The following is a 17,144-nucleotide window of genomic DNA, read 5'->3' as shown; positions in this document are numbered from 1 at the left end:
GGATTGTAAAGAGGGGCGACAGACACATCCAAAAAAAAAAAAAAAAGACTCTTTGGAATGCGACTTTTCGTCGCTAAAGTGGAATCAAACGAAAATCAAGAAAAACATCAATGTTGAATTCAAGACGAGCGGAGCCGCGTGCGATGCTGGGAGAAAGGGGGTACGCTGCCTTCTATGGATCAATGTACGAAAAAGGTGCCTGTTGCCAAGCTACCCCCTTTTCCCCCGTTAAACGCGTACATTTTTCTCACTTGGTGAACGATAAGATTAGCCTGGGAGGCGAAGCAAGCTTGGTGTGGGGATTGACAGTTAGAGCCAAGCGAATGAATGCACCAAAAGGCGATTAGAGACAATTAGGGACAAGCACAACTTCGTGCAGCGCTTATTCAGTTGAGCATACCCTCAAGGTATGTATGTATGTGCAGGATACACGGTGGGATAAAAACCCACGACGATCGCCATTATGCCACTGTTCATAACGAGACTAGTACGGCCCGTCCCAGGCGTTCCTGACAGAACATGCAGCACCATGTCAAGCTGAAATACGGGTGCCCCTTGGCCCTTTGCACTGCCTCCAAGGCACATATCATTCAACGCAGTGCTAGTACGGAGTACGAAGTATACGGTTATGTGGAGGCCTAGAAAGATGGTTGAATGAATCCCTCCCATTCCGCCAAGTCGTACCCGAGGGTGCCGAAGGGGGGGGACCCCTTTCAACCAAGACAAGCCACGGACCGAATTATGGAGTCTAGTCCAGGTACTATTACGGAGTGTGTAGGGGAGTCCACAGTAATTCAAGGGTTGGGGCGAAACCCCTTATATGGGTAATAGAAATACGAGTAATCCTGCTCCCGCCATAAACGCCCTGCCAATATCGTAAAAACCGAAGACTTGCATTCAGAAGAGCGACTTGGCACGCCAGGAACCGGCTCTCTGAGAGAGAATGGAAGCCTTGGATAGGCTCGTCTCAATTATTAGGATGACGGAGTGGCTGACCACACAACCCAGCATGCCCTGGACTGGCGGCTTACTGAGTGTTGGTTGATCACGGTATGGCAGGGTCTAACTGGCCCGATTTTTATCTTCCGAACTTCCGGGGAGATTGACAGGGCGAAGCGATCATAACATGCGGCAGGAACTTATACACGAAATTGTACAAACTGGGTGTTGACGAGTGCCCGAAACTGTGAGCACCACCGCGCAACCGCAGACGGGATCCGAGTGCACCGATTCGCGACCGGTTCCGTCGCCGATTCGGGATCTTGAATGCCTTGGTCCACTTTGTTTCCATAAGTTGCCATCGCCGACCCGTGCTGATTTGCGATCCCCCACTGGCTTAATGAGCAAGCTTAATGGAAAAGCGGACGGGTTCATGAGTTTAAATCCATAGCTGCATTGATTACGTGAGTAAAGTGGAATGGTAACGATGGCGGCTCGTAAGAAGCATAGGAGAAGCAGAAATGCGCTTCAGCAGCCAGGGATTGGTGGTTTCTTCACTCCAGCAAACGCTTGATTCCGTGTATGGGGTTCTTGCATCTAGTTCCATGATGCAAGGAAAAGGTGGTGATCATTTCCAACGATGCGCGCCGGCCGCAGTTAATTATTGATTAACAACCTTGGAAAAGGGTCAGGGTTGTGAGTGCGTAGATGATCTGAAGACGCGTCATTGCAGCTGGTGTTTCGTAAACATGTTTGGTCTTCTACCAAACGGATAATGCATATAATGGACATCGCAGCCCCTTATTCGTACTTGTTTGGGCATGAGCCATGGCGATAAGCATCCCTAGAAAGTTTCGGGATTCCAAGAAAGACGAGTTCGGCAATAATCTGAGCTACTAAAGTATCTAGGGAAGACGAGGGGCAAACTATTCTTGCCACGGGTGTTTCAAACGCATCGGACATTGCGGTCCTGCGTCGTCAAGTTCTGAAATGTCTAAGACAGATTCTCAATCGGTTGAAGAAGAAACCAATCATGTCTTTCATTTATGTCATAGCTGACGACTTTTAAGCCGAGTATTCAGTTAGTGGAGTGAGTGCCGCGAAGAGGACCCCTTAATAGCTAGTCTCGGACGTTGACAGAGCAACCTGACTTGCTCAGTCAACATGAAAACGTCTTATATCAGACCTCTGATATATAAAAGACTCGGATGCTGACCCTTCGGATTGGATACAGGATTGCTTGTACTTTCAGCCTTCTCCAGATCTCTTACTCAAGATGAGTAAAGCGCACCAAAACCGCACTGGTTACTTGCCTATGACGAGGTTTACTGTTCACCTGCACAACGCCAAGGTCTAACTCATCAATGATGCAGTCTTCTGAGTATGGTGTAGCAATGACCACAGACTGATCTAGTTCCAAGAAACGTCATCCAATATTTGCTGTCCTAGCTGCGATCGCCTGATGTATCAATGCTACAGCACGGATGAATGCACCCCAGAGAAAGATATGCACAGGCTGAAGGGTCACAATCAGTGGTTATAGGTCATATATCAAGCATATATCAAACATTTGCCGTTTAGATCTCTTTTAGAACCATTCACGAGAATCAAGACTGGGCGACGCCCCTCTAGTCTCGTGCTGCCTGGAAATTATCGTGCTGTTTCCAGCGACAGGGTATCAGAAAATTCAGTGATGCACTAACGGGCTTTTTCAGGGATGCGAAGGGAAGGTGGGATTGGCCAGTCCCTGACATCTCGCCTTTTTCACGATTTCCATTGGCTCAAAATCAATTCTCGCGCTGTGATTGGCTTAAAATACACCAGGGCAGCGGCGAGTTCCGATGGTTCTGTAGGGCGTCGTGCTGGGCAACAGTGAGCGACAGCCACTGTGAGATGACGGGCATGCGGGGCGATGCACTGCGATCCATGTGAAGTGGGGCACAGCCAGCGGTTCGTTTCGGTGTCATCGCGGGGCTCGCCAGACAAAATTTCTCCTTCAGTGGTGCCCACGCGCCTAAACTGCCCAATTGTCCATGGCGGGGTGGACTTTGGAGGGGTCGGTCAGTGACTCTGTGTGTGTGGTAGCCTAGGTTCTTTTTTTTTTTTTTTTTTTTTCTTTCCCGTCCTTCAGTGGGTGTGAATAGCGGCACTTTTAGAAACCCCCCCGAGGCTACTTAAACTTCTTCCCTTTTTTTTTCTTTTCTTTTCTTTTTAAACGTCTCACACCTCTGTACATTTCCAACCTTTTTTGGTATATATCACGTTTCTTTTTCTGCGTGCCCATCCCTCGGCATTACACCCGATAGACTAACGACTGCGTCTAACAAAGACATACTCTCTCTCTCCCTCCCTTCTCCGAATCTACAGCAACCCCGCAGTCGGTCAAGACAGAACCCCTCCAAACACCGCCAAAATGGTCGAGAAGCTCTACGTCACGTACAACGATGTATGTTTGCCAACGGACACTGTGCTCCAGTCATTCTGCACCGCCAAATTTGATCTCTGACTCTTGTTCTTTCCCCCCCCTCCTCTAGGTCCACAAGCTCTGCCAGGAGTCCGCGACCGACATCCTCGAGAAGTTCCAGCCCCAGCTCATGATCGCCATCGGCGGTGGCGGCTTCATCCCGGCCCGTATCCTGCGCTCCTTCCTCAAGCAGCCCGGAAGCCCCAACATCCCCATCCAGGCCATCGGCCTCTCCCTCTACGAGACCCTTCCCGAGACCCTTGGCGGCAATGCCACCCCCGGCGCCCCCGAGGTGCCCGGCACCAAGGTTACCCGCACCCAGTGGCTCGACCTCAGCGCCCTCGGCGAGATGGAGAACCTCATCGGCAAGCGCGTTCTGATCGTCGACGAGGTCGACGACACCCGCACCACCCTCGAGTACGCCGTGAAGGAGCTTGAGAAGGACGTCGAGGCCGCCCGCCAGCGTATGGGCGGAAAGGGCGAGAAGACCGAGTTCGGCATCTTCGTCCTGCACGTACGTCTTTCTTCTACAACCCCACCCCCATGAGTCACTCCCGGGCGTGACAAGTTTACTGACATATCGGGCCTTGTTTAGAACAAGGACAAGAAGAAGAAGGGCACCCTGCCCGAGGAAATGCTGGACTCCGGCCGCTACTTCGTCGCCCGCACCGTCAAGGATATCTGGATCAACTACCCCTGGGAGGCCATCGACATCGACGAGCACGACCGCCTTGGCGCTGGCCAGGCTAAATAGACGGAACGGAAAGGCGAGGATTGGATATATATATACACGATGTGAAATGAGACGCGTTACGAGGGGAAGCCGAAGGCGTGGGGTGGTGGGGGTTTAGACCGGACCCGGGCATGGAGAGAGGGCTTGGGCCGTAAAAAAGGATACCAAAGAGCATACCGCCGAGTTGCCCGCAAGCATACACTCTACAAATGATATTTCAAGTTTTGACACGTTGCGCCTACCCTGGTTTGACCATATTGTTTTGTGCAGGACTGGGGATGAACGACGCTGGAAGGTGTCTCGCTTAACATGTGTAGCTTCTCCAACCTGCGAGGCAGACTGCGAGAGGTTAGGGATAAGTCGCCAGACCGATTCATGACGGGCAACTCCAGTTCCGTCACTTACTCGGTTCCAAGCCGGGGAGCTTCGTTATGGAGCCGGTGCTAAGAGGGACTTTGCTGGGCACCCAAGACACCGAATGGCGGTCATCATTAAGGGAAACGCAAATCTTTTAATCTTGTTGCCCTCCCTGCCTCGCCCGCCAACCGTCCGCAGTCGCAAGCTCCAGACTTCTGCCCAGACTCCCAAGAGCAGAAGGCACCGATATGGACGGTAGAATTGAGGTTCTTTTCAACCGGGCGCAGTCTCGCGCCTCTTGGCGCGCCAGGTGGCGGGACAATCGTCCCTTGGCAACCCCCTTTTTCGTGGCTGTGGCTATATTTCCCCCTCGATGTCTGTGCAAGGAAGCTCTGCGGGCCAGCTGTCAAATTTACTTCTCACCGAGTCTTGAGTTTTCTTGGTATCATTTCCCCGGTGTATGAGTAGTAGATTATTTTCGGATATCTGGGGTAGTTGGTATCTGCCACCACTCCGTGGAAAATGACGGCCGGGTATGGCACGGCATCGTTGATGTCGCCATATTCACATCTCCCTGTGAGAAATGAATTCTCATTTGGCAAACTTGTGCAGCCTCATATTATACGAGCGCTTGTGTTGTTCTGAGATCAGGTTATGAGTACTGCACGCCGTTGCTATGCTGGGAGTTTTCTCTCATTTTCTGATGTTTGCATGGAGATCTTGACGTTGCAGGCTTTTATGGTGGCATTTTGTACCTCAAAATACGAAATTATCATAGCTAAAATTTCTTACAACTAGGACTTTGCAATCGTTATTATGGGCTCTGCCGCCGCCGTCGTCGCCGTCGTCTAGCCATATCACTGTCACTATCGTTGTGGAAAACATATTCCATTGGTATAAGGAGTAGCTAACTCCTATTTAGCTAAACTACTCTTCCCCGCCCCCCCGACACGCCTGCCACTCCCCTACAACTCCTCCATGAATCGCTCCATCTCGACCCAGTCTCCCATCTTCCGCAGCACCGCATCCCGCAGGGCCTTATCGGCCGCAGCGTATCCCGGCCACGCCTCCGCCCGTTGTCGGAGTATTCCCTCCCCGGCAAGGAGATAGGCGGCCCAGAAGGCGCCAAAGACGTAGTCGGGGCCGACGCCAGGGCGGGGGAAGAAGCCCTCGTTGGCCACCTAGACCTCCAGGGCGGGGTCTCCCACGACCTCGCCGTCGTCCTTCACATCCAGCCTGTTCATGCGGCCAAGGCCGCTGATCCACAGCGTGGCGCGGTCGTAGCCCTCCTCGTAGCCGACGTGGAACTTGACGTGGTGGGCGTCCCTGGCGAGGTCGACGTGAATGACGGCAAGAGCGATGCCCATCTGGCGAGCTAGCATGATAACTCCCTTCCTGCCGACGTACTGGGTGATCTGCTCGAGGTAGGCGGGGAAGGCGGCGAGGTTTGTGTTCTGAGAACGTTGCTCGGCGACGGAGGCGGGCTGGTTCATGCCTAGGTAGGCCAGAGGGTGCAGGTCGAAGTTGGCGGGCAGCTGGCGGGCCTCGGCTCGGAGGGCGGCAGTGGGAAAGGTGTGGTAGATGACGTCTGAGATTATGCCGGGTCTGACGGGAACCATTCTCCGCATCTTGATCTCGCCCTCGACGGGGACGCCGTCGATAGTGTCGGTATGATTGGCGTTGCGCTTGACGAGGGTGAACTGGATAGGGACGATGGGGTAGCAGCCGCTGAGACGGTTCAGGTAGGGATGATCTGCGCCGAGGATTTCTCCTAGTCTTTGGGGCAGGACGGTGTACCAGACACGCATCGAATGATAGAGCTCGTCGGTGGCGTGAAATTCTTCCCGAAGATGGGCGAAAGAGATGTGTTCTTTGATGGCTCTGTCTCCGTCGAGGTAGACCTTGGCGTCGCTAGACTGGTAGATCAAGATCTGGGGGTGGTCTTTGGCGGCGGGAGTGGAAGAGATAGGAGTGACTGAGGCGGGAGAGGTAGGGACCTGAGAAGTAGGGGAAGAAAGCTTCTCATGGGGAAGAAGAGGCATCTCAATAGGAGAGTTATCGCTACCATCGCCCGAGGAGGGAGAGAGTTTCTCGTGAGGAAGCAGAGGCATCTTAATAGGAGATGTGTTGCCATCATTGTCAGAGACAGGCCCCGAATGATTCTCATGGGTGGACAAGATACCTCCAGCAGGCGGATTCTTGTTCTTTTCGTCTTCGGCAAGCTTGGAGAGAATCTCTTGAGGAAGAAGAGGCATATCAACAGGAGAAGTATCGCCTTCATCATCCGAGGGAACAGGCAAAAGTTTTTCGTGGGGAAGCAGAGGCATCTTGATAGGGGACGCGTTGCCGTCTTCGGCGGCAGATGGCGAAACGGTCTCGGAAGGAGAAAGTATACTCGAAGGAGGCATCATATCGCCATCGCCCTTGGACGAGGAGGCGCGCTGCTCGCCAGTTTGATTGTTCGAGGAGTCAGCCATGGTGATGTTGGGTAGATTGATGGAGAGTAGAGAAGTGAGATGTTGGAGAAACTGAGTGATCGAGAGGGAAGCCGAGGAAACGGAAAGGAACTTGAAGAAGAGAAGAGGAATCAAGGAAACGAAAAGAGGCAATAAATAGTCTTGTGTGTTTGTTGAGTCGTCGTGGGATTAGTCGTCGATGCTTCTTGATGCTCGTTGGGTGCGTGTCGTTCTCCTCGTGAAGTATGTTTCTCAGGGGCACACTCGCCTTTCGTGATCTTTGTGTTTCTTCATCCTTGCCATTTTCACAAATGTCCACTCGTCTAGTACTCAACATCCACCCCCTGCATTAACAGATGACTCGAACCGTCTCTGAGAGTGGCTTATTCAGAGACTTGCAGGGCTGAGCTACGCAGCTTATCGTGGGAGGATCGTAAGGTGCCTCAGTACTGTCGATTTGGGCTCTGAAGTCAAGGCAAGAGATACAAAAACTAGTAATTAAATCTCTTCTTCCTTGACATGAACATCCTAACGAGGCGGACTGGCCTTCAAACTTCCCAGTGACTTGGCTGTTCCCTCTCGTGACTGGCGGTGATAAGTAAATTCCAACTCGACGATACACATTCACCAAAAGTACACAAGCACTAGTCTGGTAAGGGCTAAGCGGTAGCAAGATGGTAGTAGTGTTGTGATGTGAGGTGACTTGAAAAGACTAGCCAAAATGTTAACAGATCAAATAACAAAGATTGAGGTCCATAATTCTGGAAGGGGATTTGGCTTCTGCAGAGAAGATAGCTCAAGGCCGCAAGAACCTTAGCTTCCAAGGATGCTAGTCTTTCACAGGCGGGCGTAAGTATACTCTTTCCCTTCAAAGGAAAGAATCTGCCATCTTCAAAATCTTTCAAGTAAACCTTGGAAGTTCTCATCCTGTAGTCATAGTCAGTGCCTAGTTGCACTTCAGATGATCGACTTGCTGGTTTCTTGTCAAATCTTCGCCCATTTTGCCAGGGATGACAGTAAAGCGTCAACAGGGAAAAAGGCTTCCTGCTGTTCCCAAGCTTGGTCCTTCAGACCAAATCTGTACGCCCTTTAGACCAGAGGTGGTCTAAGTAACGTCAAAGGTCAAAGAGTTTTCAGGGCCCCAACATAACTGCGACAGAGAGTTGCCAATAATGTGAAAAGGGAAATATGATGCTGGTAATTGTAAACAAGTCTATGAGCTCGCTGATGGGGTGTTTAAGACGATGAAACTCCGACGCAGGCTATGAGACGAAGAAGTAAGAGAGAAAGGGGAGACCAAGTCCCGTGGCTCCTCAGCCGCCTACCGTTCCCTCCTTTTCATGCATCACTTTCAACTTCTTCTCCGTCTTCATAAACTCACGAATTCCAACCGGAATGTCCCCATACAGCTTCTCATCCCACATATCTTTGGCGATCTTGGGATCTTTCGGCACCCAGTTAGTTTCCGAACCGCCGCCGTCGTCATCCATGCTCATCGTATCTGCTGCTACGCCGTCCTTTGCCTTTTGCTGCTCCCTCAGCTTCATCTGAGCCTCAGCATTGGCGGCTGACCATTCTTCCATCTCCTCCCTAAACCGGTCCCACACGCAGTTGACGCAGCCGCTCATGCAGCAGTTATCAGGCTCATCGGGTCGCGGGGGAATCAGCACGCCAGCGACCCTGGTACTTCTGCGGCGCAGATCCTCGAGGCGCTGCTTGCGCTCGGCAGGACCGGCTAGGGCGGAGCCGAAGACGATCGCCGCTTTCTTAGCGGCGGTCTGCGGGGGCGGCGTCGGCACCGGCTGTGCGGATTGAGCTTCAGCAGAGGGTTCCGGGTGTTCTGGGGAGAGAGGCGAGGTCTTACGGCCTTGCTGCTCCTGCTTAATGGTGGAGGAGGACGGGGGCTCCTCGGGCTTTTCGGCGGGGATGGGCTGCGGGTTCGTGAGGATCGACTCGTAGTATGCGCCTAGAGGATGGGCCTGCGCCTTTGAGGGCTCGATCGGGTCGGGCGGCGTCTGGGCCTGGCTGGTGATGAAGGCATTGCGAGGAGTGCGAGCGATGCGAGGCACCAGAGGGCGCAAGCGGGGGAGAAGTCTGCCGGGTGTCGCCATCTTGGGTGTATTTTTGAGGTTTGGTCCAATTCAAGGTGTATGAAGTGGGAGAGTTGGACCTTGGTGGCTGAGTGATGCAGGCCTGCAATCACTGCAGAGGGAAAAGGAAGCACATAATTGAAATGCGGTCATCGCCTCGGACGTCATCGGACCAGGGTTTCTTGATTATGTAACTGAGAAGAAACTGAGTCACGTGCTTACGCGATTATAGACAATGTCATTGGCCAGGGAGCGCCATCAATAGAAGAACATCAAGGAGAGGAAAGAACGATGGAAATATGCATTAGAATACTTTATGATATATACTCGAAACATCAAAAGGCCTGGAAACACTCATCCCAAGTTAAATTCCAACCTCGGAGGTGCAATTGGGAGCTTGGGGAACTTAGACACCACATCCCTGCTCATGTATTCCGGATCGACTAAAAGAGGAAGGCGGTAAGATCGCATGTACACAAACGCGCTCTATGCACAACAGCTAATCCAAAGCCATCGTGCAGCTCACCATATTCCCCACCTCTCTCTGGAACACGCCTTTGAGGGCAGTTTTTCGACGACGATATGCCAGGACATTCTCTACGACCCGCGTAAATCATGGAAGAGTCCGCGCCAAAACGGCGGAGAACGTCGCCACGACTTAGCGATCAGCGCAATGATAACGAATCGACGACTCCCCCGGATCCTCCCCCACCACGAAGCTTGATTCCCGTACCAAGGCGACCATCCTTCGCGTCGCCCACCAGATCTAGCCTTGCGCGTACAAACCCCGATATCCTTCGCAGAAGGAGTCTCAGTCCCTCGAAACCTGCCGGTGACATTGCGACGCGATCTACCCAAGATGGGGCCGGTGAGGGGTCTTCAAGTCAGATCGTGAGCCAGGAGCAGGCTGGGCGCTCGTTGGAGAGAAGACCCTCACGACCAAGGACGAGCTTGTTTGAGCAAACTTCAACTGAATCTCCGCTTGGCTCTCCTGCTAGACGATTGCCAAGTTCTTCAAGGCTCAGCGGAGCACTGGCGTCTAGACCGCGCCGGTCATCTGGGAAGCCCATTCCCAGACCCTTGCCTGAACCTGGGCCAGAGGAAGAAGAGATAAATCCCTTTGCTCGTCGCGGTCTCCGTCGCTCACCTCCAGCCGGCGTCATTCCTCAAAGACCTTCCGAGCCTGAACCTGAACCCGAAGCGGAACCCGAACTGCCCCCAACACCGACACAGAGGGGTCAAGCTGACCCAGTTGTCACAACACCACCCTTGGGTATCCATGATACTCCTTCAAAACGAAAGCGGCGCACCGCGTCGCCATCCAAGAGCTCACCGCTAAAACAACCTCCTTTGCGACCGCCAGAGTTCTCCCAGAAGGCTAAAGACCCTTCGAAGAAAGCCAGGCCTCCCGTTACGCGAGATCAGAGCCCTAGTAAGACGACCAGAAAAACGAGGCCACAAAAGGGTCCTGCGGGAACTCACGAGGCTCGACAAATACCTGCACCAGATCCCAATGCTGGACTAAAGGAGACGAGAGACGCGCTGCAAGCAGAGATTGCCAAGCTGGAGGCCGACTTACAGCTTGCTACCGAGGAAAACGAGCGCATTCGGCGTGTGCAGTCTCTTAGATCTGGAGTCGACGAGTCTACGATACCCGCCTCACGTCGCCAGCAGCTCCTTGACCTGCTACATCGCCATCTTGTGCCTCCTGAGAAGGAGAACAAGCAGGATGCATCTCAGGAATGGTTCGACCTAGCTATGAACCCTACTTCCTGGCTGTCATTCGCGTCTCTTGGACAGACCCAACCTTTCACATCAAAACAGCAAGAAGAGGAGCTTCCAGCCCCGGTCTCGCATCACCCGATAAAGATGACAGCTATCGAGGAGCTTCCATATCTGCAAGCTTTTACCCCTTTTGAATTCTCGGGAAATACAAACATACTCCCACGCGAGAATGAAGAGGACCCCCTGTTGCGGAAACACAACATCGTTATCAGATCAGCTCATCCTGCAGGACTATTCATGGCTAAGATCGAGATGACTGTTGACACTGAAAAACTCCAAATTAGAGATCTCAGCGTGCCCCGCCTGGACCCCGCAGCAGTTGCTGAACTCGGGCCATTCATTGAGAAACTGACCAAAAGCGGTTCCAACATCCACATGAAGCGAAATGTAAGCATCGTGACCTGGGCTATGGCTGAATGGTACCGCACTGCCGTCGAGCGCGCAAAAGTCTGGCACGTGCTGGAAATTGAGCTTGCAGACAAGGAGAAGCTGGCAGAGAGCGTCGCTAAGATCCGGACGCGGCGAAAGAAGCGCAGGAGAAAGGATGATGCGGATTCAGAGAACCCTGACACAGACGGTGTACCGGGAGAGAAGGACCACGCAGAAACCCTCACTCGCTCGGCATTACTCCCTCATCTTGGAAGGACGACATACGAGATCCCAATTCCAGATGCCGTGGACGAGGAAACGTCGTGTTTGAGGATACAGTGGAGAATAGATTTCGACTGGACAGGCGAGGCGCAGAGCAAAGTTGGCTTGATGATTGGAGTACCCGGTAGATGTGAGTACCTCAGCTGCATGATCTTTTACACTCGAAAGCTAACAAGTCATAGGGCGTCAAGGCGATGAGCGCGGGTCATTGGCAGCAGCAGCCAAAGTGTTTGAAAAGCTCGTCCAAGGTAGCGAAGGGCCAATGACGGCTGTACGGACTGTTGTCGCATTGCTGGCTGGAGATATGTCATCTTGAAGGAATACCCTTGGGAGTTCGGATGTTGTTTTATGGGTACGGCCGTGTATCATCAATTTGGCTGGCTCAGGCCAGTTAGAATACAAGAGCACCTCCTGGTGCAGTGTTATGAATTAGGCATCGATGTTTCTTCGGAATACCTTAACCTACTGTACAGCAATTGGGTAGTGTTCCATCGTCTTTCAAACCCCCGTTGATCATCAGAACCCCCTCTGAAGCTGTTCCACTTGTTGTCACCTTTCGACGCCCCTTCAAATTACGAGACAGACTTGGCTTTAATATTGAGCGATGGTCGCCTGGCTCAGCTAAACATTGGCACAAATGTGTCCATAAGAAAGGCTTTCCACGGAGAAAAGTCTCGAACACCGGCTCAACTCTATCAATGCGGCGCTACAAGCCAAGGAATCAGATGTGGTACGCAGGTTGTGGAGAAAGTTATCATCGGCGGACTCCATGTTCCATGTGATTTCCGTGTCTCTCCGGACACTGCACCTACTTTGCCAACAGCAGAGATTTGTCAACGGAAACTTGATGCGTCATCAGAACCAGACACACCGTTCTTCAAACAACACTATAGGCACTGGTGCGTTGCGGTGGATATTCGGAAGGTGGGTCTAATCCAGGCGGAAGTTCCGAACACCACGTCATTCCGGCCGGAACGGCATGGATCAGAGCTCACCGGCCAGTTTGAGACAAGGTTCACTGAGTTGGAAGCCGGTGGAACTGATCTACTCCGACTTTTGTAGACGGGAACACAACTGTATTTGGTCAATCATAAGGGTGAATCCCACCGGCCGGAAGATTATGCTCAATTTGCGATGCGGGCTGCCGAGTGTCAACTATGACCTCCACAGGCGATTGCGACTAAAGGTTGAGTTTCCAAGCATCTTGAGGAGGCATGGCTGCCCCATACAGTTCCGCCTCTGTGTCTTGTTGAATTACAAACCATCGTGTCGTAGAATTTGGCAATTATTAATGATGAGAATACTAGCTCATGGAGGCAGATGTGCTTCCTAGCTTAAATAGCACTCCCAAGTCCAACTTCGCTTTCATTATTCCGAGGAACACAACAGCAACAAGACCATCGAACTACTTCTCACAAAGCAACCACACTTGACTACATTATCCACCTTGGAATATCATCAAAACGGTAGGCTTTCATATACCAGATATCCTTGTACTAATCTAATCCCATGTTACAAGCAGCACACTCCGACGTAATGGCTGGTGTCAAAGGCTACTCCGTGGGAGACATTCAGGCTCAAGCGGCTTTTACTTCTGAAATCGAAATCAACGGACATCCATCTCTCCAGGACTTTGTTAACTTTCAAGATGTTCATCGCAAGGTTATGGACGCTCGCCCAGGGATGTATCTGAAATATCTTCCTCACCAATTCGATGTTGTGAATGGCCAACTGCGAACCGGCGGAGCCTACCTATTCGATACGCATGAGAATGCGGCTGACTACTGGGACTGGACTACCAACATCTTCGAAGTTGACGAGCCCAAAGTCAAGTTCTGGAGCCAGCCTTTATTCAAAGCCTCAAAGCGTTTCATTTGGCAAGTCATCGGAGCCACCAACTTCGGGCCGGTCGAGTATCACGCTGTCGGCAGATTCCAGCGCTGGACCTACGATGGGGCCAACGTTGAGAAAGAGCTGCAACGTATCTACCCAGAGCTTAAGAGGAAGGCCGAGGAGCAGGGAGCACTCGCGTTTTGGCTCTTGCATCACCCCGAGGAGAAACAGATTGGTATACAACTTGCATTCGGCAAGATGGAAGGGACCGACCCTCTGACAGTTGGGTACAATTCTTTGGCTCACGCTGGGTCGCAGGCCTCTTTGGATTCAATTTTCCCCAGCTCTTTGAAGGCCCAGAAGAGTCTAGATCGGACCAGTCTGTTCATTGCAGTTTGGATGCCCACATCTCGTCTTGCAGGAGGAGCGCATCATTGGGCCCCGATGTATCCTACTCTTCCTACTGTTCAAGATCAGTAGAGACTTGACTCAATTACTATTGCGGAAGAGGACTTATGCTATGGGTTTTTGAAAGCCTGCTCGGTGTCTCCGATGAGGAAATTGGAGGCGTTCCCAATCCATTCTAAAAAGGGGGCAACCGTTGAACTGGGTATCTCATTTCAATAGCATAGGAACACTTGGGGGAGTTGTTAGCTCGTTGAAAACTTCCCCTCTTAGTTACGTATAATACATTGCTTCCCGATGCACTTTGGTTGAAACAAGATGCGGCATGGACGGCGACTCTAGAGATGATGCCTGACCCGGATTACTTCTGTGCTGCTTACCTATCCCGGTTAGAGGCATTTATTCATGCTTTCGACATAATGTTTACCCTCAGAGTCGATGAAATTTCGCAAATCATCAGAACAGGCTACAAGACATGAATACCGGGCCGCTTTGGAAAGGCCTCGAAGGATGTGAGAAAGTATATACGTCCGGGAATTCTGTTTGCTTTTTGATACCGCGGAGTGTCTGGAGAAATAGGTTACGCATGGAACAAAGAAATTTTTTTTTGACGGCGGATTATACTATTGTTTTGTTACTTCGTCGAGTACGACTGTTCTGTCCTAGAGCTTCGAATCGTCTAAAGTTGTAATACTCGCTATAGATATTGTGTCCCCCACTCGCTGTCCCTCTAACTGCCATGAAAACAAGTGGTTCATCGAAATAGGTAGCTCTGAAGATTAGACGGCCATCCTGGCAGTCCCCAAGCCTGTGCTTTTTGCAACATGTCGCCGTTGCCATCGATCGGAAAATCCATATCCAAAGTGGCACCGAAAGACCAGGGATCAAATTGAAATGGAGTGTTTTCAACAGCCGTTTCTGTATCCCCATATGCCTCTGTAGGAGTTGGAAACTGGGCTTGCTGGTGTGTTGAGGGGGTATCTACTGATATGCGACTAGTTTTAGGGTCCGAGGATGAAGAAAGCCCCCTATCGTCGGCGGTGCGTTGTGAACCGTGGCTCTCCATTGCGTGGCATAGTTCTCGAATTCTCCTACATAGAGAAGACGCAGCCTTAGATACACCCGAATACTTTTCAGTCAGACCTTTCGCCAACTGGAAGTAATGACGAATTTGTTCCTCATAATCGGGAGGTAGATACTGAGAGACAGCCTCTCGATGTTCCTTGACATAACCTGCTATCAGGAACATGAGGGCACAGATGGACGCTAATGCGTGCTGGCAGTACGACCTTTGGTTGCGATAAATATTTGTGGTGCTATCCAAGCTGACAAGAGCACGCGTAACCTGGGAAGCTAGTTCTAGGGCTGGAAGAATGTGCTGTTTGCTTCGTTGGATATGCGTCGTCGGAAAGAAGTACGGACGTAGCAACAGACTTCGTATGGATGCAGCTCGAAAAATCACGAGCAGTGCCCACGAAGGGGGAATAGAGGATGGTTCTGAAGACCAGGAGTCCATATCATCAAGGGTTTGCTCCCCGACTGACTTTTTCTCCCACTGCTGAATTTGAAACATCAAAACCTCAATGGTATCATCGTCGATGTAGCTGTTACCCCTGGCTGCCAGTGTTATTGGCTCATTGAACCTGTCGCCGATGAGGACGAGCTTGTACATTGCGTGTGTATAGGGGGCGTCAGTCTGATGGTGACCAAGTTAGCTATCTGCTGTTGCGGTCCAACCATCGCACCCAAGTACAATTTGTATGTGAATCAAGACTGCTCCGTTCCTCATAATCAATTCTGCGGGAGATGATGCTCACCAAGTAAGCAGGTGTCGGATTGAACGTGGCATTCGGAAAGTTTGCCGGCAGCCCAGACATTGCGCTCCATTGGCGATCAAGTATTATGACAGAGGACATTATGATGCAAGCAGTCTTGCGCTGAGCCTCTGACTGAAGAACCTGGTCAAGCATGTCGCCATTGTGAAAACCGAGCTCCAATAAAATGCGTCCAGCTGTGCCGCACATCCTAAGCGCAAGCCGTGGCAGATCATAAGAGAAATAATAGTAACCCTTAGACAAATTTAGCACAAGGAGATCCTACAGGGAGAATCGGATAGGATGTGGGTGGCTTACTAGTAGTAAGACGATAATGGCTTGTTTCGTGCTTACTGTAGCGGATGTGGTCGTTGCATTAGCGGCGTGTTGAAAACTGGAATGCATGACAGACGCCATTTTGGCATGAACTGTGTCTACTTGAGCTTGGGCTGCGATTGCTAGTACCAGAACCAAGATGAGGAGATCATCATCTTCCGGCTGATCGTGTCCGCCAGCCGGCTGATTCGGATTATATGAGTACCAGGCATCCAACTGCTTTTCAATGAGTCCAGAATCGACGAATGGGTGTAATACTCCCACGGTCTCTTGGTACGTAGACAAGACTGCCTTAGCATCCTGTATCGTCAGCCAGGAACGGAACTGCAACAAATGGTGTCTATCACAGTGACGTGCTGTTTGCCAATGGCTAGTTGGCGAAGTGGCGTCGTCTTCTTCAAGACTCGGCAGCATCGGGCGGCGGTGTAACGTTGTGAGGTATCCTAGCTCACGCAATTTTATCTGCACTAGATTCATACTGTAGTTTGGGCTTGTTGGTCCGCAAAAAGTCTGGCTCAATCTGTTTGATTCGGGTGCATGTTGAGATTCTTGTTCTAGCCTGTTTGACATGCCGGCTGACCGATTACCAGAACGCCGTTCTTCGATTGAAATCAGTTCTTCCGAAGCCTTGGAACCATTGCTGGTATGAGTTTTGTCAGCCACTTCAATCATAGGCTCTACATCTTTTAACTGGTGGCGAGCAACTGCAACTGTTCCCGCGGAAGTACGGGTGCTATGTCAATAGGAAAAGGTTGTTAGCATAACGATCAACTCTGTTTAGGGCATAAAGAGGGATACTGCTCAACTTACTTAGTAATACTATTGCTCAATAAGGTAGTCCCATCGGACATAGCCGTGGGTAGACTTGGTGGTGAGAGTTCCCTGTTGCGAGGGACTTGCTTTTGCGCTTGCCGCCGTGATACCGGCTGCGCTTGATCTTGCGCCTGACCAAGTCGACCATGATCCTTGTCTCGCTGCCCCAGATACCGCGAAACGCCAGCCTCATTCTCATAGGCGCAAAGCTGACCCCGGCTATCGCAGTGGTCGCATGGTTGCTGGCCGTTGCATTTGCCTTTCCGACGTCGACAAGCTGTACATGCACGAAGAGCGTATGGAGCCCGTCGCTTGCTTAGATCTGTATTTAACAAAGGCCCCGATCTCTTGACTCCGCGTTGCTCCATGGTGTCATGGGGGTTCCGAAACGTTTCTGTGAGATGTGAACAGTGAGGAAAATCTAGCAGTTCGGAATGCCCCTGGTATTCACCAAGTAGACACAAAGGA

General features: G+C 51.4%; 6 protein-coding genes across 6 annotated transcripts; 3 read left to right on the top strand and 3 right to left on the bottom strand.

Moving 5' to 3' along the window:
- Window positions 1-3,352: 3,352 nt before the first annotated feature.
- On the top strand, window positions 3,353-4,157 carry CTRU02_210619 (xanthine phosphoribosyltransferase 1; the record flags this gene model as incomplete). The annotated part of the gene is made up of 3 exons (XM_036722130.1): window positions 3,353-3,385; window positions 3,474-3,917; window positions 3,999-4,157. 3 exons carry the CDS (start codon window positions 3,353-3,355, stop codon window positions 4,155-4,157), a joined length of 636 nt encoding a protein of 211 aa, XP_036586502.1.
- Window positions 4,158-5,674: 1,517 nt separating this feature from the next.
- On the bottom strand, window positions 5,675-6,970 carry CTRU02_210618 (uncharacterized protein; the record flags this gene model as incomplete). The annotated part of the gene is made up of 1 exon (XM_036722131.1): window positions 5,675-6,970. One exon carries the CDS (start codon window positions 6,968-6,970, stop codon window positions 5,675-5,677), a length of 1,296 nt encoding a protein of 431 aa, XP_036586503.1.
- Window positions 6,971-8,262: 1,292 nt separating this feature from the next.
- On the bottom strand, window positions 8,263-9,060 carry CTRU02_210617 (oxidoreductase-like protein; the record flags this gene model as incomplete). Its single annotated transcript, XM_036722132.1, has 2 exons — window positions 8,263-8,690; window positions 8,814-9,060. 2 exons carry the CDS (start codon window positions 9,058-9,060, stop codon window positions 8,263-8,265), a joined length of 675 nt encoding a protein of 224 aa, XP_036586504.1.
- A 594-nt stretch (window positions 9,061-9,654) lies between these two features.
- On the top strand, window positions 9,655-11,791 carry CTRU02_210616 (uncharacterized protein; the record flags this gene model as incomplete). The annotated part of the gene is made up of 2 exons (XM_036722133.1): window positions 9,655-11,605; window positions 11,658-11,791. 2 exons carry the CDS (start codon window positions 9,655-9,657, stop codon window positions 11,789-11,791), a joined length of 2,085 nt encoding a protein of 694 aa, XP_036586505.1.
- A 382-nt stretch (window positions 11,792-12,173) lies between these two features.
- CTRU02_210615 (uncharacterized protein) lies at window positions 12,174-13,788 on the top strand (the record flags this gene model as incomplete). Its single annotated transcript, XM_070205483.1, has 3 exons — window positions 12,174-12,205; window positions 12,865-12,941; window positions 12,998-13,788. 3 exons carry the CDS (start codon window positions 12,174-12,176, stop codon window positions 13,786-13,788), a joined length of 900 nt encoding a protein of 299 aa, XP_070060726.1.
- Window positions 13,789-14,467: 679 nt separating this feature from the next.
- On the bottom strand, window positions 14,468-17,044 carry CTRU02_210614 (uncharacterized protein; the record flags this gene model as incomplete). Its single annotated transcript, XM_070205482.1, has 4 exons — window positions 14,468-15,409; window positions 15,531-15,782; window positions 15,882-16,596; window positions 16,674-17,044. 4 exons carry the CDS (start codon window positions 17,042-17,044, stop codon window positions 14,468-14,470), a joined length of 2,280 nt encoding a protein of 759 aa, XP_070060725.1.
- Window positions 17,045-17,144: the final 100 nt, after the last annotated feature.

The sequence above is a fragment of the Colletotrichum truncatum genome, assembly GCF_014235925.2.
Source record: "Colletotrichum truncatum strain CMES1059 chromosome Unknown Contig_0007, whole genome shotgun sequence".
Lineage (NCBI taxonomy): Eukaryota > Fungi > Ascomycota > Sordariomycetes > Glomerellales > Glomerellaceae > Colletotrichum > Colletotrichum truncatum.
The sequence above is the reverse complement of the archived record's forward strand: the minus strand, read 5'-3'. Positions and strand labels throughout refer to the sequence as shown.